At 43.1% G+C, this 21939-nt stretch overlaps 1 protein-coding gene and 1 long non-coding RNA gene across 2 annotated transcripts in view; one reads left to right on the plus strand and one right to left on the minus strand.

Moving 5' to 3' along the window:
• Window positions 1-1928: 1928 nt before the first annotated feature.
• LOC141073011 (uncharacterized) lies at window positions 1929-4469 on the minus strand. Its single transcript, XR_012226930.1, has 4 exons — window positions 4359-4469; window positions 3409-3518; window positions 3180-3326; window positions 1929-2054 (listed from the first exon to the last, which is right to left on the minus strand). It is a non-coding gene; the product is annotated as an uncharacterized lncRNA (long non-coding RNA).
• Window positions 4470-4747: 278 nt separating this feature from the next.
• Window positions 4748-21939, plus strand: part of LOC141073006 (uncharacterized) — a 115558-nt gene continuing 98366 nt past the window's right edge. Inside the window, exons 1-7 of the mRNA XM_073560288.1 lie at window positions 4748-4828; window positions 6926-7075; window positions 7885-8058; window positions 8142-8265; window positions 8349-8446; window positions 8645-8735; window positions 11922-12076. Of these exons, the coding sequence (XP_073416389.1) occupies window positions 6998-7075; window positions 7885-8058; window positions 8142-8265; window positions 8349-8446; window positions 8645-8735; window positions 11922-12076 (720 nt within the window). The 5' untranslated portion in view covers window positions 4748-4828; window positions 6926-6997. The remainder of the gene's footprint in view (window positions 4829-6925; window positions 7076-7884; window positions 8059-8141; window positions 8266-8348; window positions 8447-8644; window positions 8736-11921; window positions 12077-21939) is intronic.

A 21939-nucleotide genomic window follows, 5' to 3' on the forward strand; every position in this document is an offset into this window, starting at 1 on the left:
ACCCCATCACTCTCCTTGGTCAAATAGCCCTTACACAGCCTGGAGGTCATTGTCCTGTTGAACAAATAAATGATGGTCCAACTAAAGGCAAAGCGGATGGAATAGCATGCCGCTGCAAGATGCTGTAGTAGCCATGCTGGTTCAGTATGCCTTCAATTTTGAATAAATCCCCAACAGTGTCACCAGCAAAGCAGCCCCACTCCATCACACCTCCTCCTCCATGCTTCACCGAGGGAACCACGCATGTAGAGCCCATCCGTTCACCTTTGTTAATTCATAGTTTTGATGCCTTCAGAGTGAATCTAGAATTTTCTTTGTCATGAAAATAACTAAAATTCTTTGAATGATAAGATGTGGCCCAACTTTTGGTCTGTACTGTACATCTTCACTATGCGTAATAAAGCGCACGTGAAGCAACCACAAATTCAGACATGCGGCGCATCTTTTCACAATACAGCATGTCTATTTATCTTGCGTTGGCGTTCATTGTCAGCAAAGATAAGTAGCACAGTGTATTAATAGCATGCGTTGATTCCGCATGTGTAGAATGCAAACATGCGTTATCAACCTACTCTGAAAAATGGGGTACCGCTTTTTTCGTACATATCTTTTGGAGTTGTCCAAAGCGTTGCTCGTACAAAGCGTTTAAAATTTACATAATAATGTTTTTTTTTTCTCTCAACAGCAGGGTCCTGTGAAGCTGGTGACATCTTGTCACCATGTCCTGACACACCTTCTGATGGAGCCCCATCTTCATCAGCTGCAGGAACATCTGTTTCTGCAGCTGATGAACCATCAGGTTCCTCAGAAGCTGGTGGACAACAAAATACTGCCTTTCCAGTGTCTGGAGAGCCAAACAAAAAAAAAACCCAAAAAGAAAAACCAGGACACCACCTTGAAGGCAACAAATGAAACGCTGGATTTGATCGACCACTGAGGATGAATTTGATTTTTTTGGAATGACAATAGCCAGCAAGACTCGATCCCTGATACCGGAGAGGCAGTCGATCTTAATGAGCATGGTGCAGATGTCACTAACTGCTTTACAGGACCCTGCTCCCATTGCTCCATATAATAATATCCTAATGGGCCTTTTTGGCCTATTCCGCCCTACACCACCCACCCAACAGCAGCGACCAGTGGAGTACAGACCACCCATGAACCAACAAAATTATTATACCCAGTCAGACTCCGGCAGCTCCCAGGCAACCTATTCCTATACTCCAGAGTACCACTATCTGCCCTAATTTGTCAATGTTCAACATATAATTTTTTACATTAACCAGACATGGTGTACGTTTAAAACACCTTGGCCGCTTCCACACAATAATAAAAAAAAAGGTTCTTGTTGCCTCAAAATGTCTGGTTTGTTGTTGTTAAAAAAAAATATATATATATATATATATATATTTGTGATTATTTCTGTTTGTATAAGCCAACAATGACATTCAATTAATATTTATTTTGGAAATAAAAAAAAAATCATTATTTTCACATTTGGTTTCTTTACTTTTGGTTGACATTAACGTAAGTCTGATAGTCATAGATCAAGGGATTTTCTATGTCATGGGTCTAGTATCACAGGACTATGGGATGGAGGATCAAAGTGATGGTATATTGAGCAGGAATTCTAGGATTTAAGATATGTGTGATGGTATATGGGCCAGGGAATATATGATGGACAGCATCTCTGATGCTAAAAGGGCCCGGGCCCATGGGAAGGAGTGTGTGAATGATGGCTATCTAGGCACTGGACTGTGTGAAGGAGAGGAAGAATGAAAATGTGTTAATTGAAACAGAAGTAGTTATTAAAAAACCAAACACACCGGGAATTAACAATCAAACTTTTTTTTATTGATTACCAAAACATTTTTTTTTCTAATTTTTATAAAAAATATTCATAACATTTACATATTACTCGAGGGGTCCTTAGTTTGTGACACTCAGTCTGCCAGATTACGTTACATGTGCACCTCACAATTTGAGAGATGGTGGATTTACCAACTCTAAATTGGAGGTGTAGGGAGGTGTAGCTCTCTCCTGTGGCCAAAAATCTGCAAAGAAAAAGAAAAACTTATTAGAAATGTGACCAAAACATGTAAGTGAACCCGTCAGCATGTAGTGCTGCTATAAGATTCACCCTCTGACTTTAAGGTCTTCGTTGAAGCATTCTATAATGATGTTGGTAACAGACTGGTGTGACACAAAAGGTCACAATTTGACGCAACGGTGTTGGGCGGTAACGTCACATGGGAGCTGCAGGTCCGTGTCCAGCCATGTTTTTGCACCACTTCCGCCCTCCTGCTTTCATCAACGCTCTACTGCTCACCCGTACTTATGTGGACAGTTGATGGCTGACCAAATTTATGTATTGAGCAAGCGGCCAGAAAGGTCTGAGAGGACCAGCGCATGCACACCTCCGGACTTTGGCCTATCCTCATCAGGACACAAAAGTCCGCCTGCGCAGTAGAGCGATGACGAAAGTATGATAGTGGTATGGCATTAACCGTGGGGTTTAATTAATGAACGCTGGAGCTAAGCCCTGAAAGCCAGTGGCCGCATCTTACAGCAGCACCAAATGCTGACAGTTTACATGCGTATTTTACATATCCCGATATTTGAGATACCATGAAAAACTGTCCAAAGGATATCCATGTCCATCTATGTGTCTGTGTGTGTGCGGCTGATATATGTCAACCATCTTCTGCCCATGCGCTGTATCATTCCCACACGGATGGCTGCCAGGGAAGAAGTGCAACAGGAAGCAAAGACACGGTGTCAGGTGGTGAAGAAGAATCCCATTATTCCCTGATGGCAATGAAATCCGGCACAGAAGGGGAGAATGATGGCAGCATCTTCAGCACCTGATGCCAGGGAACAGCGCTTTCTGTAGCCCTTCTTCACCTGTGCAATGCGTGTCGCACAGAGGACATCAATTTGTGTTGTCTGTGTACATGTGTGCGTGACACTTTGTGGACCGTGCAACTGTTCTAAATCCGACATGTCAGCGTTTTTTTACACCCGGACACACGGGCCACAAAAACAAGCTGACATGTATATAGACCCATTCATTTGAGTGGGTGTACATGTGTCAGTGTCTCAGGTACATGTGAAAACTTTCCTCACACTGACGCGTGAAAGAGGCCGAATCACATACAAACAAAAAATGATATGCTTACCGCAAGGTGATGAGCGGCCTTTCCTCAGCAGTGATCGCCTTCCTCATAATCGTATCCGCAAAGGTCAGATGTGGTGATAATATTTCTAACACTCGGTCGAATGTCGGGATCGACAGTCGTCAGAACAAGATGAATTTGTCCGGAAATCTGAAATTATAACATGAAAACAATGGCTAGTTCCTGTTTATATTTTTTTTTTTGACACGGATTAAAGATATTTTGAAGTTACCTCCTCAAATCTTGGCAAAGGACATAAAAATGGCCCTTCTCCTGTCGCTCAGCTACAAGCGGGGGCACCCACAATCTTCTGGTTTGTTTCCTCCTTCGTTGCTCCTGCAACTAAAATATAAATAAATGTTTAATGACAAAAAACATTAAGGCGATGTGCACACGTTGCGCAACAGCTGCGCAAAGTTCATCGAAAATTCCTAAACTCCCGCTGCTGCCTATTCTGCATCAGTACTAAAACACAGCATGTTGAAAATAATGGAAACAATAAAAATTGTTATTATCACCTTCCAACGGCCCCGAATAGGCTCAATGGCGCTCCGGCATGTTCGTCTCCCAATCCTTTTCACAAATGATCTGAGATGACGTCACGCTCGCGAGAACGCAATGTCATCAGAGCTAATTAGCACATACCATTATGGGAACGGAAGATGCCGGGAGCGTGGTGACTGACTGGAAGGCCTCCGGTGGCCACCGGAGGGTGAGTATATCAATCTTTTTTTGTTTTATTCTATTGTTTACCGGATTATGTTATCCTGGGCCTGGAACTCAGTATCCTCTCCTCCAGACCCTGGGTACCATCCGCACATGCGCATGAATCACTAAATTTACGCATGGTGGCCATAGCCTCATGCGTAACATCTTCGTTTCAATGCATTCCTATGGCGACGTAGTCACCACAATTACGCTAAAAGAATGATCATGCTGCATATTTTGCCGCTATCAATGTGGAATACCATAGGAGTGCATAGGAGGCGTTTTTTTTAAAGAGGTTGGGCGGAACAAAAAATACATGTAGTGTCTAGCGCGTCTGGGCGCACACCTGGAAAATGCGCAGGACACAAAAACGCTGATGAACGCGTGCAAGCGCTAGACCCTGCGCCCGCCAGTGTTAAATATAGGGGACCATTGCGCATGCGCACGATGCGCTGTGCGATAAACCAGCCTTACCTCCTCTCTGTGCCGATAAACCACATCAAAAGGATTCTATATGTCCTGCGGAGCAGGCATCGCTGTGTGATCTGGTTCTCGGGCCGCTGGGTGGTATGCTGGATGTTTGTGCTACTCATACTTGCTTTTAGAGAGCAAAATGGAGAAGGGGGGTCGGACAAGGAAATGACATCACCTTTTTTTTTTTCCTCAGTCAAGTTTTACAAACTTTATGTATGTTTTTTGCTTTGAAAAACGCTGACAAAACTGCACCAAAAACCGCACATGCGTTTTCTGGCACGAGCTGCAGTTTATGTGAAGAAAAAACCGCAGCAGAATCCGCAGCATTTGCACACACCATGAGGCCCCTGATCATGTGACCCCTGACTCCTCCCCTCCTGTGACCTCATCACAGGTCCTGTGCGCACAGAGCAGCCATATATGTGGAGTGCGGCTCTGCGGGTGGAGGCTCCACACCGGGACTGTAGCAGGTAAAGACCCCAATACCCACAGGTGTCCCTTCTAATTGGGGGGAAACTATCCCCTCTAATAATCCTCGGACAGTTCTGACAAACACGGGAAAGTGCCCCTTTATGGAGGGGACAGAAAGTCTGTTTATTATTATTGTTACTATTTATTTATATAGCACCATTGGTTCCATGGTGCTGTACATGAGAAGGGCTTACTTACAAATTACAGATATCACTTACAGTAAACAAACTTACAATGACAGACTGATACAGAGGGGAGAGGATCCTGCCCTTTCGGGCTTACATGCTACAGGATGGTGGGGAAGGAGACAGTAGGTTGGTGGGTTGCAGCAGTTCCGGTGTTGGTTGAGGTGATATCTCCGGTAGTGGTGAGAGAGAAGGAGGTAGCGGGGTCATTGCAGGCTGTAGGCTTTCTTGAAGAGGTGGGTTTTCAGGTTCCGTCTGAAGGATCCAAATGTGGTTGATAGTCGGACTTGTTGGGGCAAAGAATTCCAGAGAATAGGGGCTATTCGGGAGAAGTCTTGGAGGCGGTTGGGTGAGGAGCGAATACGTGTGGAGGAGAGAAGGAGGTCTTGGGAGGACCGGAGATTACGTGAGGGAAGGTATCGGGAGATTAGTTCAGAGACATATGGGGGAGACAGGTCATAGATGGCCTTGTAGGTCAGAATTAGTAATTTGAACTGAATACGGTGAGGGAATGGGAGCCAGTGAAGAGATTTGCAGAGGGGAGAAGTGGAGGGGTAGCGAGGAGAGAGATGAATTAGTCGGGTGGCAGAGTTAAGGATGGACTGGAGAGGTGCGAGGGTGTTAGCAGGGAGACCACAGAAAAGGATGTTGCAGCAGTCGAGGCGGGAGATGATGAGGGCATGCACAAGCATTTTAGTAGATTGAGGGTTGAGGAAAGGACGAATTCTGGAAATAATTTTGAGCTGGAGGCGACAGGAGGTAGAAAGAGCTTGGATGTGTGGTTTGAAGGACAGGGCACAGTCAAAGGTTACTCCGAGGCAGCGGACTTCTGGTATGGGGAAAGTGTGATGTCATTAATTGTTATAGTCACTTTAGCTCCATAGTATCAGCTCTAATCCAATGGTGAGAGAGCGATTTACCCCGAAGAGTCACAGATTGGGGGTTGTTAGAGAAATGTTATATTTAGGGGGTTTGTGAAGGAAATGTGTGTTGCCCTCATAGTACAGTTCCCCTTTCTTGGCCCCCACACAGTATAATGTTCCCCCCGTACCGCTATCCTCCATACACGGGATGATATTACAAGATGCCCCATACAATATGTTACCACCCAGACCACTAGATAATAAATCCTCCCTTATCCTCATTCTTGATGCAGTAAGTTGCCCCTTTCTTGCCACACACAGTATAATGTTCTCACTTTACAGTCATCCCCCACAATGTGTACATTTTTTTGTATCATTTTGAACACCTGTTATTTTGTTTGGGTGTTTTTAATATAATATATAGAAGCCTGTGGGAAAATGCTAAATAAAAAAACCATCATATCCCGACCATATGAATAAACCCCTGTACATGGAGACTTTGGGATCAGATCATTTCTGCTCTCGGTGTTTGTGGAAACAAAAAATCTTTTCTACAAGCCTCAAACTTCTGTGTGTGACTCAGACCTGAGATCTAACGTGATAGAAGATTACAGTGCGGGGAAGACGGGAAACCTTCATATAGACGGCCGGTGGGGATGGAGTCAGTGACGGACTCTGGCCAAATATATTTCTAGAGCCGTAGTAGAAGATGAAGATGTCGTCCTCATCATGAAGTAGTTATTTCTCCTGTCCCGTGTAATGAATATCTCCTGCAGTATTGCTAATGCCGATTCCAGTGTTGGGAAATGAGACGAGAATTAGCGTTATGGAAGATGAGTCTATGAGGAACGTATTCAGCTGCCGACTCCGAGGAAGAAACTGCTTGTTGTCTGTGGCCTAAATATATAGGTTTTATTAGTAGATGTAAAGAAGAACACTAAATACTGTAAAATAATAAATCTCCTCATATATTTCCCTTATTATCTCCAGTAATTGTATTATTAAACAGGATTTTTATGATGTTACATCAGCTCATCTTCTCATTCAGGTCTCTACAATATCGGATCCTCTCAGTGAAGATCTTCAGTATAAGAGAATTTTCCTGATTTACCCATCAAGAATGGATATGGACAGAGACAAGATGACGGAGAGGATATTACACCTCACCCTAGAGATCCTCTTCCGGCTTACTGGAGAGGTGAGAGATTCTGATGACGTCACATTACATCACTCTTATTTATGGTTAAACCAACAAAATCAGACTCGCATATCTCAAAATGCGGAATGAATAGATCCAGAAAGCAGCGCCGGCAATGTCCGGTAAGACAATCATCTTAATGTCTGTGGTCACATTTCTTCACTTGGTTTTGTTACTGGTGCCTACTTACTATATAATCCCCACGTCTGCCCACCCCAGACACCCCCCCCCCATGGAAGAAGCTGGATGCAAAACGTGCGTTGGGGTGAGGAGGGACACTGAGGCTTCTGTTTGGCTGCACTCTTCACCGCTTCACCTGCTGTCCTGGTAATATGTACTGCTTATTTTTTATACATTCTTGTTCTAACATGTCAGCTTGATTCGCTGTGCATTATCTGAGCTCTTACATGTCACTGACTTTTATTTTATTGGCCAGAGTTTAATATTGTTTTTTGTATTGCCGGATGTTCAGCATGCAGTTCAATGTCCCCCCTAGTTAGGGCGCTCTGATACCATATACTCATTCTTATTGATATTATCATGTGTTAGGTCTTTAATCTTATTATAAATAAAGCATTGTAATTTTTAATATTAGCTACTTTCTGGATCTCTTCATTCGGCATTTTGAGATATGTGAGTCCGATTTTGTTGGTTTAGCTGTTGTGAAGTGCCTGCCCCTTTTGATTACTGGACATCCTCATATAATTAGTAATTCTTATCTATGGGAATAACAGATGGACAGAACTGGAGAGGTGAGGACTCTAATAAATCTCACTACAGACATTTCCAATGTGTCTCTCCATGACCAGGATTACACAGTAGTGAAGAAGACCTCTAGTGATCGCTGTCAGGAACTTGTGTCTGAAGAAAGACCTCTGAGTCCATTCATGGGGTTTCCACCTCACAGTGTGATAAATGAGGACATCAATGACCAGAAGATCCTAGAACTCACCTACAAGATGATTGAGCTGCTGACTGGAGAGGTGACACTGCTGGGAATGCTGGGACATTATACAGTAATGCTATGAAGGGATTGGGGGGATGACTGTATCATTGTATGTGTCAGGTTCCTATAAGGTGTCAGGATTGTGCCATCTATTTCTCCATGGAGGAGTGGGAGTATTTAGAAGTACACAAACATGTGTATAAGGACGTCATGATGGAGGTTCCCCAGCTCCTCACATCACCAGGTAATAGACAGGATTAAATACACACGGCCTATAATTATCTGTATGTAAAGAATGAATTCAGTCCCTGTATGTGTTTCCTCCAGATCTATCCAGTAAGAGGGCAACACCAGAGAGATGTCCCCGTCCTCTTCTTCCACAGGACTGTAAACAAGAAGATCCCAATGTTCCTCAGGATCATCAGGTAGATGGAGAGAAGGTGTCATGAGATCTCCCCTATGATGTGTAGACGGCTGTGAAGGTCTTGTGCTCAGTCTTGTTTTATCCACCAGTATTATATGTTTTATACTTGTGTAATGAGAACGGTGGAGATGGCAGGATTAGAGCTGATCATAGATGTGACTTCTCCATCTGTCTGTGACTTTTACAATATTTGTTTCAGGGTGAAGATCTGACCCATATTAATACTACAGAGACATATGTGAGGGGTGATGAGTGGTGTAAAGAGGAGATTTCTACATATGACTACCCAGGTGAGTAGTAACCACTAAATGCAGAGAAGTTACAGATTCTCCTCACCGACTCTGGCTGCTTTATTGATGTTGTAGTTCTTATCACAATCAAATAATCACCATTTTGCCTCTAGACCACAACGTTCTCCTCCACCCAAAACTGTTCAAATGACGATTTGCATCGAAAGACTTTTTCTATAGAACTTACAACCTGGGCAATCTATCTACCCCTTGAGATTAGAAGAGGCAGACCCTTGCCTGTCCAGATCTGTAAACTACAAAGCCAAATGACAGCGTACATAGAATGTGCCGACAAGTTAGAAAATCACTTGAAGAAAAATAATATGATGGGCCTATGAGAGAAAGTGGAGAGTAATGATGCTGTTGGCTTCCTAGAACCCTGATACCTTATTGGATGAATCTACCTTTTCTCCCTTCTGTGCTACTGAATGTTCTCATATGGTCCCTACAAGACCAGGTCCAGTCTTTCTGACCACAGTTCACTTTCATGATCGACAACATTGAATGTGCAGTGAGGCCAAGTGTGAATTTCTGTGCAAGAATAACAGATTCCCTTCATCCTGACTTTTCAGTTTCTTTTAAAATGTACTAACGTTAAACAGGATTGTGATAATCTACACACAAAAAAAACTTTACACCTGTGATATGATATATCTCTAAGCCGTGTGTGGCTGATGGATGTCATATAAAGTAATTCATGCTTTCATGAGATGTGTTGGCATGGCTCGAGCCCTGGTTTCATGGATTCACTACACGTCATAAATTACATTGTGTCTTTGATCATAAGGAATTCAGATTACTGCACAAATGAGGAGCACAAATACTTTCTCTACTGTTCTGGTCAGGACTCATAGTAGCTCCAATGTTCCACCATAAATGAGTGCAACTCCGGTTTAGTGTTGAAGTTTTAACCTCATAGATGCGTTGTTTTTGGGGATGTAACATTTTTTTTTTTAATTCTATATCCTTTGTTACGGGTTCATTCTGTATGATAGTTTGATTGTGGTGGGATCGGCCTGCCTCAGTTATGTTAGTCTGCAACTCCCTTTTACTCTTTAAAAAAGGGTCTCCATTACCTCTTCGAAATGCCAAGACCTATAATTTAGGACACCTCAGCTCTGCACTCAAAGTTCTCTTTGAATGTCTAATATTTCTCCTTGAAATTCATCTGAGAAAATATTGGCCCCTATGATAATTTAATTGCCAAGAGTCACGGAGCCACACACTCTATTTACCTTAGAGAGGTTTCACTACAATAGTCAGTTTTGCTCATCATCCTTTAACCCCTCTACATGGATCTAGACTTACACAGAGATCCCTAGGTCTGGGCCATGGTGATACAAGCTGTGTTGTGGAGTAAAATGGGAAGAATAGTCAGGTAACCGGGTCACAGCCAGCAGGGCTGAGAAAATACAAAATCAGAATACACAAGAGTAGTCAGTAAACAGGCCGTCTTCACAACAGGAGACGATTTACAAGGTGGGAGCTGAGCACAGAGGACTGAACCAGAGGAGAACAAGGCTGCATCTGGCAGCTTCCGGCAATATGGTTCAAGCTTTAGTAGGGTTTGGTGCTTTCCAATTGCCTGAAGTAGGGAGCAGAATACTGCAGCTGGACAGCACACACCAATACTGCCAGACTTGATGGTATTACACATCCCAAGCAACCTAATCTTAGTGGCTGGACAGAGCCTGCACTGCCCAGAGGTTCTGATTCCGACGTCTCCTCACCAGCGCTTCCTGCAGAATGAATAAGGCACGGGCCTGGTGACATAAGAAAACTACTCAGGAGCAGATCCCAGAGGAGATGGGGCATGCCATTTTCACAAGCTTTAATATGAAAAAATGGAAGAAAACCAGAGCAGTAGAAATCCCCATAAAGTGACCCCATTTTGGAAATTATAAACCTCAGCGAATGAATCTATTTGAGTAGTGACTATTTTGACTCCACAGGCCCTTTCCAGAAATTAGTACACAGTGGATATTGGATAGGAAAAATTGCAAATATACCATTTTATTACCCAACACATAAGGTACTGTCACACTAAGCGATATCGCTAGCAATATCGCTATAACTTGTGACGTTATAGCGATATAGCTAGCGATATCGCTGTGTCTGATACTTACCTACAACCCGCTCCCCCGCTGCTTATCGCTGATCGCGTGAGAATGTCCAGGACTGTTTCTCGTCGTCAGCTTCCTGCGGCGCTTCCTGTGGAGAGACGAGCGACGCGTGGACGCGGGCGGGAGGACGCAGGATCGCCTAGTGTGACAGGTAAGTAGCGACCCCTGTCCCCAGCGATGTCGCTGGTGAGATCTTCCTGTGTGGCAGCTCACTAGCGACCACTTAGCAATGTACCAGTGATCCTGACCGCGTCATATCGCTGGTCGGGATCGCTGGTACATCGCTAAGTGTGACAGTACCTTTAGTGACTAGATTGTGCTCGACTATAATTTAAGTGGCTTTTCTAACTATAGTAATGCCAACTACATGGATGCTAAATGTGGTTTGGCACACTGCAATGCTCAGAAGTGAGGGAAAGATTTGACTTTAGGAGAGCCAATATTGCTGGATTCGTTTATGGAAGCCATGTTGCTTTACAAGAACCTTTGAGCTTTGTTTGTATGCACATCCCCATCATCTGTTTGGTTTCTCCATCCTTTAACTCCCTTGTGAGACTGTGTTATTTTGCGAGTGTGTTTTGTATGATTGTTATTTTCATTTATCCCTGTCCGTCTCCCCTTGTTTGTCTGTTTGGTGCATTCCTATACAGTTAAATTTTCACCCTCCCTGGGGGAAGAAGGGACAGAAAAGGGTTAATTTAGGTGCCTAGTAAGATAAGTGAATCCAGCATCTCCACCTACAGGTCACCCCTAGCTCTAGGGACCTGGTTAGCACCCAAATTCCCTAGGAACTGAAGTTTTTATTGATATTATTTTCGCCTACATAACATTGTTGGCTTTTTATTCCATATTTGGGAGACAGAATGGATAAGCAGTTGAACACCAAACTCTACTGGTTCATGCTTTGAAGTTTTCTATTAGACTATGAACTGTCATTGTCTTGTTGAATAATTCAGTTTTTTTACTTAACTTGCCATTTTTACTGACAGTTTAAGCAGAAATGTTCAAAAATAACATATGCAAGGATGTTTTATTTAAAAATAATTGGTTTTATTTTTGGCAGATGACTGTACCAGATCAGAGGGAGAGCTGACAGCTTCAATTTTTAAATCAGATAATTTTGAGATCCCAGAGGACACAACTGAAGTGAATGCCATTACTTCAGCTATACCATCATCTCTTCACAGCAAAGATCTGTCATCTGATCCTTTGAAACAGGTCCTGTATTCTGATTCATTGCTGACTTCAAAGGAAAATCCAAGTTACAAAATAAGCATTGAAAAACGAGCTGATCCTAAAGCAAAGAAGCCATTTTCACGTTCAGAATATGGAAATGGCTTTCTTCTCAAAAAGTATTTTCTTAAACATCAAAAAATTCACGCAGCAGAGAATAGATTTTCTTGTTCCAAGTGTGGGAAATGGTGTAACCATAAATCAGATCTTGTTAGGCACCAGAGAACTCACACAGGGGAGAAGCCATTTTCATGTACAGAGTGTGGGAAACATTTTAAAAGGAAAGGGAATCTTGTTAAACACCAAAGAACTCACACAAGGGAGAAGCAATTTTCATGTTCAGAATGGGGGATATGTTTTAACCAAAAAGCACATTGTGATGACCACCAGAGAACTCACACAGGGGAAAAGCCTTTGTCATGCTCAGAATGTGCGAAACAGTTTAACCGGAAATCAGTTTTGGTTAAGCACCAGAAAATTCATACAGGGGAGAAGCCTTTTTCCTGTTCACAATGTGGAAAAAGTTTTAACCGGAAAATGCATCTTGATAGCCACCAGAGAACCCACACAGAAGAGAGGCCTTTTTCATGTTCAGAATGTGGGAAATGTTTTAACCATAAATTTAACCTTATTATACACCAAAGAACCCACACAGGGGAGAAGCCTTTTTCATGTTTAGAATGTGGGAAATGTTTTAACCATAAATCAGATTTTGTTAAGCACCGGAGAACTCACACAGGGGAGAAGCCATATTCATGTTCAGAATGTGGGAAATGTTTTAACCGTAAATTTAACCTTATTATACACCAAAGAACCCACACAGGGGAGAAGCCTTTTTCATGTTTAGAATGTGGGAAATGTTTTAACCATAAATCATGTTTGGTTAAGCACCAGAAAACACACACAGGTGAGAAGCCTTTTTCCTGCTCAGAATGTGGGAAATATTTTGCGAGGAAATCATCTCTTCTTAGTCACCAGAGCAGTCACACAGGGTAGAAGCCTTGTTCATGTTCTTGATGTGGGAAATGTTTTATAAGGAAACCAACTCTAAATAAACATCAGAGAAGTCACACAGGGGAGAAGCCTTTTACATGTTCAGAATGTTGGAAATGATTTAACCAAAAATGTAATCTTAAAGGGTTTGTCCACTAGTTCGAGAGCTCCTTGTCATACCTCATGTTTGGCCTTGTTAAAATAAAAACACTTATACTCGCCTTCCGAGCCAGTGGCGTTGCAGCTGTGTCTGCATTCGCTTTCTCAGGGCTCATGAGAGGTTGTTACATCACAAGCGCCCTGCATCCAGTCGGCACCCACTTCACTATCCCCGCCGCCTCCGGACATATGCTTTCTAACTTTTTTTATGGTTCGATGTGTCCAAATGTGGGGATAGTGATACACTGAATGCAAGTGCAGACATCACTGGAACAGCACCAGTATGGAAGATTTGCGTAAGTGTTTTGATTTTAACTGCACCAAGGAATGATGGGTTTATCTAAGTAATGCACAACCCCTTTAAAGATCAAAAATCCCACCCAGGAAAAAGCCATTATCATACTTACAGTGTGAAAAATGAATTACTGGAAAATCATATTTTGTTGACCATCAAAAATAACTCAGATGGGGAGAAACTATATGTTATTGACAAATTGTACAAAAACATTTCACAGACAGTCGTATAATTATGTGAGTAAAGGAAATTACTTTAGAATTTATTGTATTTTTTTGATTATGAGACGCAACAGTCCGTCATTGTTAGTTTGCTGTATTTTGATGTAACCCCGTCTCATGTACAGCACCATGGAATTAATGGTGTTATATAAATAATAATAATAATAATAACACTTTTAGTGAGAAAACATTTAGCTATATAAATGAGCACATCTTTTAGACGGGAGGCAGCGTCATATGACAAAGGAAAACGTGGAGACACAGATTCTGATCTTTGAGGGACCTGCTCTCTCTCCTCCAGCCTCACATTTTTCTAACTGATTGGTGCAGAGCAGGAGAGGAAGGTACTGAGATCTGTTCAGAGCCTGCACGTCCTGACTGAGCAGCTGGCTTAAAGCCCTTTCAGATCATGTAATCAATCACATGTCCTGGAAAGATTTGCAAAATGAGGTTATGTATATACAGTGTTTGTGTATCCAAATGTGCATATGTAGTGATCGGTGTGTATGTAAGTGTGTGTCACATACATGGTAGTGGAACCACTGTGCCATGGACCAAGGGGAGCTTGGAAGGGCGTGACTAGTGTGGTACAGCAAAGGGTGTTTTACTGGATGGGAGATACATTTCTCCCAGCAGGTTAATGTTTGGCTGGGTTTTTCCCTAAAGACAGGACCTGCAATGATGTCATGGTCACGTGATCAGCCCATGTGATGTTTACCTCACTTGTAGGAGGGGTTATGGGCTATGTAATGGAGGTTGGTGTTTGGCACATGGTGAGTGTGTCTGGAAGTTACAGGAACTTGGCTGGACTTAGTCTCAACTTGTATACAGGATCCCCGTGCTGCAGGACTATAGCAGCAAGACTCTCAACAACCCTGGAAATGGCACCTGGTGGATGCCGAGGACCTGGCAGCCGCTTAGTTAAGCCCGTCCCGTGCAAGGGGTGAGTCTGGGACCAGTGGTTCTCCAAGCTGGAGTATATTTATGTTTTTCCTTACTTTCTGTTAACCTGCTGTTTGCAACGTGACATTAAACCACTGAAATTGGACTTTAAGCCTGTGTGTTGCCTCGTTACTGCAGCCCTGCCATTACCTACCAGAGCGAATCCCTACACTAGGCAAATACCTGATTCTTCTTTAGAGGCCCTGATAGTTTGGTAAGATTTGGCTCCAGATGGATGCTAGATGCTTCTCCAGGACAGACCTCTGACACACGGCAGTTGACCTCCAAAGGGGCAGGATACTGGAATGGCCAGAAATGGAAAGGTATGACTGGTTTACAGGTACTGGCAGGCATGGCTTGTATACAGGCACAGCAGGTATGGCTGGTAGGCAGAAGCAGCAGCTACTGGCAGGCACAGCTGGTAGACAGGAACAGCAGGTACTGTCAGGCATGGCTGGTAGACAGGAACAGCAGACACTGCTGCTATACAGGAAGTCATGGCAGGTACAGGTAAAGAGGGGACCTGACAACTAGAAAGCATGCAAACTAAAAGAATACGTTGCTCAGGCAGCTCCCAACAGGAGGAGGTACTTTAAATAAGTGTCTCCCAGCCATTGGCTGGAGACACTTTCGGATGGTGTGCGCTGTCAATGTAAGAGCCCGGGAGCTTGCACACCCTAACTGCAGTACCCGGAGACCTGCCAGATGTGTTCATAGATCACAGCTGCAGGAGGAAGTAAGGGCTGGGGCGGTGAGTGAGTCGGCGTCCCTTCTGGGGGAAAGGAAGATGGGAATTGTGAAGGAAAGCCAAAGCTACTGTACCCCTTCCTTTACTCCCCGTCTTCTTCAAGTTCTCAAGAAATCTTTCCATAAGGAGAGGGCCATGGATGTTTTCCTTGGGCTCCCACAACTTCTCCTCAGGACCGAATCCCTTCCAATCCAGAAGAAAAAAGGCTTTTCCTATTATCCTTTTAGTGGCTAGAATATTCTCTACCTCGAAAACATCTTTAGACGTTACTGGAGCAAGAGTTGTACCCGGATCCTTGAAGAAGGAGCTCCACACAACAGGCTTGAGGAGAGATATGTGGAATGAGTTGGGGATACGTAAAGTAGCTGGAAGTTTGAGCTTGTAGGATACAGCATTAACTGTTTGAGAACCGCAAAAGGACCAATAAAACGAGGACCCAGTTTGCATCAATAGTCACTTCTAGAAAATGGTCACAAATACATGGCTGTCTAGTGATGTTATGGGATGTTTTGCATGTGGTCACTGCGTGGCCTGTTCCCACATCATGCCTGGTAAGGTCAGAGAATTTATCAACTGCAGTAGCAGAGTTGAGGTATACAAGGCTACGTGTGACTGTGGCATAGAGTAAGTGAGAAAGACGATTAAGTAATTTAAACACAGGATAGGTGACCACATAGGGGACATCCAACACAAGAGGGATACACCCATATCACGCCATATTAATAACTGCCACACTGGCAACATCAAATGTATTAAATTTATGGGTATTCGGAAAGTCGCTAAATCACTCAGAGGAGGTAACTGGGATAGATTGATCCTGGAAAAGGAAATGAGATGGATCTTTTACCTCAACATTGTTGTCCCTGGAGGCATGAATGACCAACGTAATTCGCTATGCTTTGTCGGAATATCCCTCATCTACCACGACCATATTGACCTGCTGAAAATACACTGTGTTCCAAATTATTATGCAAAAAATATTTCCTCATATTCTCTCTAAATTGCCTATATGAATTGCAGTCATTTTTATTTTTCAGTCATCTAATATTCTAGTATAATTGCAATGTTTTTGAACAAACTGCCTATGAAAAAAGTATATTTTTAAAAATAAGAAACACTCAAAATGCACGTTCCAAATTATTATGCACAGCAGTTTTCAACCTTTTTATTTTTATTTTGAACAAAAAAAGGTCAATTGTGAAATTATAAGCATTATCAGCTTATTACAGAACAGTTTTCAAGTCAAAACTTTATTCTAGGTGATGTTACATTTGCACATAGGACCCCTTGTTGGAAAGAAGCTTCTGAACTCTCTCGTCCATTGAATTTGTCAGTTTTTGGAATGGTTTGTGCTTCAATTGTTTTGCATGTGGACAGAATACCCTCCCAGAGCTGTTGCTTAGATGTGAACTGCCTCCCGCCATCATAGACAATCCTTTTGATGATGCTCCAGAGGTTCTCAATGGGATTCAGGTCAGGGGAAGATGGTGACCACACCATAAGTTTGTCCTCTTTTATGCCCATAGCAGCCAGAGATGCAGATGTGTTATTTGCAGCATGAGACGGTGCATTATCATGCATGAAAATGATCTTGCTGCGGAAAGCACGGTTCTTCCACTTGAACCATGGCAGGAAGTGCTGTTTTAGAAACTCCACATAGATTATGGAGTTCATCTTTACCCCTTCAGGGATCCTAAAGGGGCCGACAATCTCTCTCCCCATGATTCCAGCCCAAAACATTACTCCACCTCCTCCTTGTTGGAGCCTTAGCTGTGTTTTCATGGGGTGTCCATCAACCAGCCATCCTCCACTCCATCCATCTGGACCATCGAGCGTTGCACGGCACTCATCGGTGAACAAAACAGTTTGGAAGTCAGTCTTCATGTATCGTTTGGCCCACTGGAGCAGTTTCTGCTTGTGTGCAGTGGATAGAGGTGGTCGACAGGATGGCTTACGCACAGCTGCAAACCTCTGAAGGACCCTGCATCTTGTTGTTCGGGGGACGTTGGAGGCACCGGCAGCTTCAAAAACTTGTCTGCTGCTATGACAAGGCATTTTTGCAGCTGCTCTTTTAACCTGACGCAATTGCCTGTTGGTAAGAGTCCTCAGTTTTTCCTTATCAGCACGCACACGTGTGTGCTGGGAATCAGCTACATACTTCTTGATTGTGCGTTGATTACGATGAAGTGTCTTGGCAATGTTGATTGTAGTCATGCCTTGGCCTAAATACTCCACAATTTGTTGCTTCTCAGCAGCCGACACATCCTTTTTCTTTCCCATTTTGGCAAAAAATGTAGGCTGCTTAATAATGTGGAACAGCCTTCTTAAGTAGTCTTGCCTTTATTTGGACACACCTGCTAAACTAATTTGCACAGGTATCTGCAATTGCTTTCAGTGATATAAAGAGCCCTGACACACATCACCATCAATGAGTTTAAATGACAAACAAAAAAATTCTAACCTTATCACTCCAAAACTCTTTTTGCATAATAATTTGGAACACAGTGTAGTTCTAACAATTTTTTGGGATTCTTTATCTTGTATTACTGCTTACTAAGGGTACCGTTACACCTTGCGATGCACCAGCGATCCCGACCAGCGATATGACGCGGTCTGGATCGCTGGTACATCGCTAAGTGGTTGCTAATGAGCTGCCACACAGGCAGATCTCACCAGCGACATCGCAGGGGACGGGGATCACTACTTACCTGTCAGACGCGGCGATCCTGATGTCCTCCCGCCCGGCTCCACGCATCACTCGTCGGCGCCACAGGAAGCGCCGCAGGAAGTGACCAACGAGGAATGGTCCAGGAGCTTCTCGCGCGATCAGCGATAACCAGCGGGGGAGCCGGTCGGAGGTAAGTATCACATGCAGCGATATTGCTAGCAATATCGCTGCTACGTCACAAAATCAGTGACTTTACAGCAATATTGCTAGCGATATCGCAGTGTGTAACGGGGGGCTTAATGAGGTATTAGAACGATTCTGCCTCATTTGGTGGGCCATTCTTTACCTCCACTGTTCCATATTTTATGATTTAATTCAATTATTTCATTAATACTAGTGCTGTTCTCAATGATCCCTCATTTACTATATTTTTTTCCAAGAATGCCATTGCATCTAAGTGTAACCTTATTAAAAAAGGAAAGATAAATAATCTGGGATCATTGGAGATGAATATTCCTTAAAGGTCACCTTTTTTCCTAGTTAATTTGATTATTTGATTATTATTATTATTATTATTATTATAGGCGCTATAAATCATTCCTAAACTACTGTAGGGGCAGTAGATACCCAGGCAGTGACTATCTTGTTCGGCTACATAGGAATATTTTCTGTCTTCAATATAGGAACTAAATGTTTGGAGCGCATTTGCGTTCCACAGACCGGATGTAGAAAGAGTAGAGTGACATGCATTTTGTATGACGAGCTCTGAGGTGTCGGTGAAGTGGGATGGGAATCCCCGTAGCCAAGTAGTAGTGAATCACCGCACACGCCTGATGAATATTTGTAGAAAGTTTATTTCACTTGGTGAATGAGACAGTAGGACTGATATGGAAAAAGGGAATAAAGCAAAAGTGGATAGAGACAGAAATCTAACATTCCGACCCTGCCAGGGTCTTATTCATATTGTTGCTGTAAAAAAAAGAACATGGCATGAGAATCAATTCCATATACAAGGAAATAAATTGGAAACCAGTATAGTGCAAAATCATGAAAAGTAAAAATTAGAAAATAATATAATAAAAATAAAATTAAAGCATGAAGACAAGAATAAACTGGTTGTCATGATCCAAGGTGGATCTGACAAGTAAATGGACAAAGTGAACATTTTTTTCCTTTGGCTTAGTGCCAAAGTGGGTTGATTGCCCCTGGTGGCCATTAGAATTATTACACGTGGTGTCGTTTGTTCTATGTTGTCCCGGTGGTGGTGAGCGGTAGTGCACTTTAGTTTCTTTGGTTTAATGTGCACGTAATTATAAATCAGGTGTGACGCTCTATAAAAGAGTTCAGGTGTGTTTGTTCACGGTTGGTGATATTGAGAGTTAGTCATTCTCAAGGAAGCCTGGGTGAAAGAAGGAGCTGAATGAGAGTCCTGGGCAGCTGTTGTGAGTTCATTTTCCCCTTCACTCCCTCTTCTGGTAAAGAAAGGTAGTGAGCCTGATTATCAAACACCTGAGTCTGATGATGATGACTGGCTGAGTGGGGTTGCTGACTGGATATAAGGCTGCAGACACCCTTCTGCCCTGCGGGTGATTTCTCTGTGGGATCCTTGGAGACAAGTCTGAATTCCTGCTCTTCTAAAGCTAAGTTTTCTGCTCGGCTTTTTGCATTTGTGCTTTGACTTTGTTTTGCTTTGTTTTTCTGGATTTCTGCCATTCCCTGCTGGGGTGTGCTGAATTCCTTTAGCTCTGTCTTCTGAAAATACCTGAGTGCTGATTTAGTTTTTGAAGCCTAGCTGCTTCAGGGTCTTTTTCCCTGTCAGTCTGTTGGCTTATGTCTTTGATAGGGTTTTGGCAGATTGCAGACAGCAACCTTCCTTTCTTGTTCTGTTTAGTTAGCTTGGGCCCCATCGTTTGCTCAGCCTATCTTTCTATCTGTGTGAGTGTTTTTTCATCTTGCTTCACCGTCATTATATGTTGGGGGCTGCCTTTTACTTTGGGGTCTGCTCTGGGGCAGTTTAGATTTCCTTTTCTGTCTTTAGGCTATTGTAGCTCTCCGGCTGTGATCGAGGGGTCTAGGGCATCGTAGGACCCCCCCCACGGCTACTGCTAGTTGTGTTGATAGGTTCAGGGGTCTGCAATCTGATAGCTGCCAACTTCTCTGGTTTTCTGGACTTAGCTAGTATTTCTGTTTTTGCCTCCTACGGTGACTCAATCATAACAGAATCACCCGCCATACCGCAGATCCTAGGGTACTCAATAGCAGGAAAGAATTGTATAAAAAAAAAAAAAAAAAAGGTGTGTATATGTTTTCCTCTATATCTCTGAGGCCGTAGGGGGAATTTTTTTTTTCTCTCAATGGAGATAAAGCAATTGTCTGATCGTGTGGAGCAGCTCGCTGCGGAAGTGCGGGGAATTTCCGCCTACCTTGCTCATTCACATGCTGCTGAACCAAAGATTCCTACACCTGATGTATTTTTTGGGGATCGGTCTAAATTTTTGAATTTCAAAAATAATTGTAAATTATTTTTTGCCTTGAAGCCTAACTCGTCAGGGAGCTCCGCGCAGCAGGTTAAAATTGTCATCTCTTTGCTGCGTGGCGATCCCCAGGATTGGGCGTTTTCTTTGAAACCAGATGATCCTATCCAATTCCGAAAGTGGGAAGTACTTACTACCTGGAATGATAATGCCTTGACTGCTCTCTTTCGGAAGGGGTTGTCAGAAACCGTAAAAGATACTATGGTGGGATTTCCTGTTCCCTCTGGTCTTGACGATTCTATGTCATTAGCCATTCAGGTTGATCGGCGTTTGCGCGAATGCAAAGCTGCACGAGAGGTGTTGCCACCTGTTGAACAAATGTCTGAACCTATGCAATGTGATAGCGTTTTTTCCAGAGAGCAGCGTCAGGAGTTCAGAAGGCGTAATAAGTTGTGTTTTTTCTGTGGAGATGCCTCGCATATTATTTCTGTCTGTCCTAAACGAGAGAAACGCTTTGCACACACATTTTCTGTTGGTGGTGTTCAACCTAAGTTTCTTCTGGCTATTACTCTGATCTGCTCCCTGTCCACATTTTCCGCCAAGGCTTTTGTGGATTCGGGAGCAGCCCTAAACCTAATGGACTTGGATATTGCTAAACGTTGTGGATTTCCGATGACACCTCTGCAGACGCCTATCCCTTTGAGGGGGATTGATGCTACTCCTTTGGCTAAAAATAAACCTCAGTTTTGGACCCAGGTGGTAATGCGGGTCGCCCCAGACCATCATACAATCCTTATTGAAAAAATGACTAAGTATGGAATGGACAAGGCAACTGTTAGGTGGATTCATAACTGGCTTAGTGGTCGTAAATGGCTGCACATCCAGTTGGAAGAATGTCTCAAATGGGGTACCACAGGGCTCTGTCCTGGGCCCTGTATTGTTCAACATCTTTATCAACGATTTAGATGAAGGAATTGAGGGTAGCACAAAGCTAGGAGGGATAGCTAATACTAGAGAAGAGAGAGAGAGGATTCAAAAAGATTTAAATAAACTGGAGAAGTGGGCAGCAACTAACAGAATGGTTTTTAACAGGGAGAAGTGCAAAGTACTACATCTGGGCAATAAAAATGAAAAAAGCATATATAGAATGGGAGGAATAGGGCTAAGTGACAGCACATGTGAAAAAGACTTGGGTATACTAATAGATCACAGACTGAATATGAGTCAACAGTGTGATGCAGCAGCAAAAAAGGCAAATGCAATTCTAGGATGTATTAACAGAAGCATACAGTCTAGATCACGTGAAGTCATTATTTCCCTCTACTCCTCTTTGGTCAGACCTCATCTG

Source organism: Dendrobates tinctorius, unplaced genomic scaffold, assembly GCF_039654945.1.
Source record: "Dendrobates tinctorius isolate UK_male_01 unplaced genomic scaffold, ASM3965494v1 ptg000294l, whole genome shotgun sequence".
NCBI classification, from domain to species: Eukaryota; Metazoa; Chordata; class Amphibia; order Anura; family Dendrobatidae; genus Dendrobates; species Dendrobates tinctorius.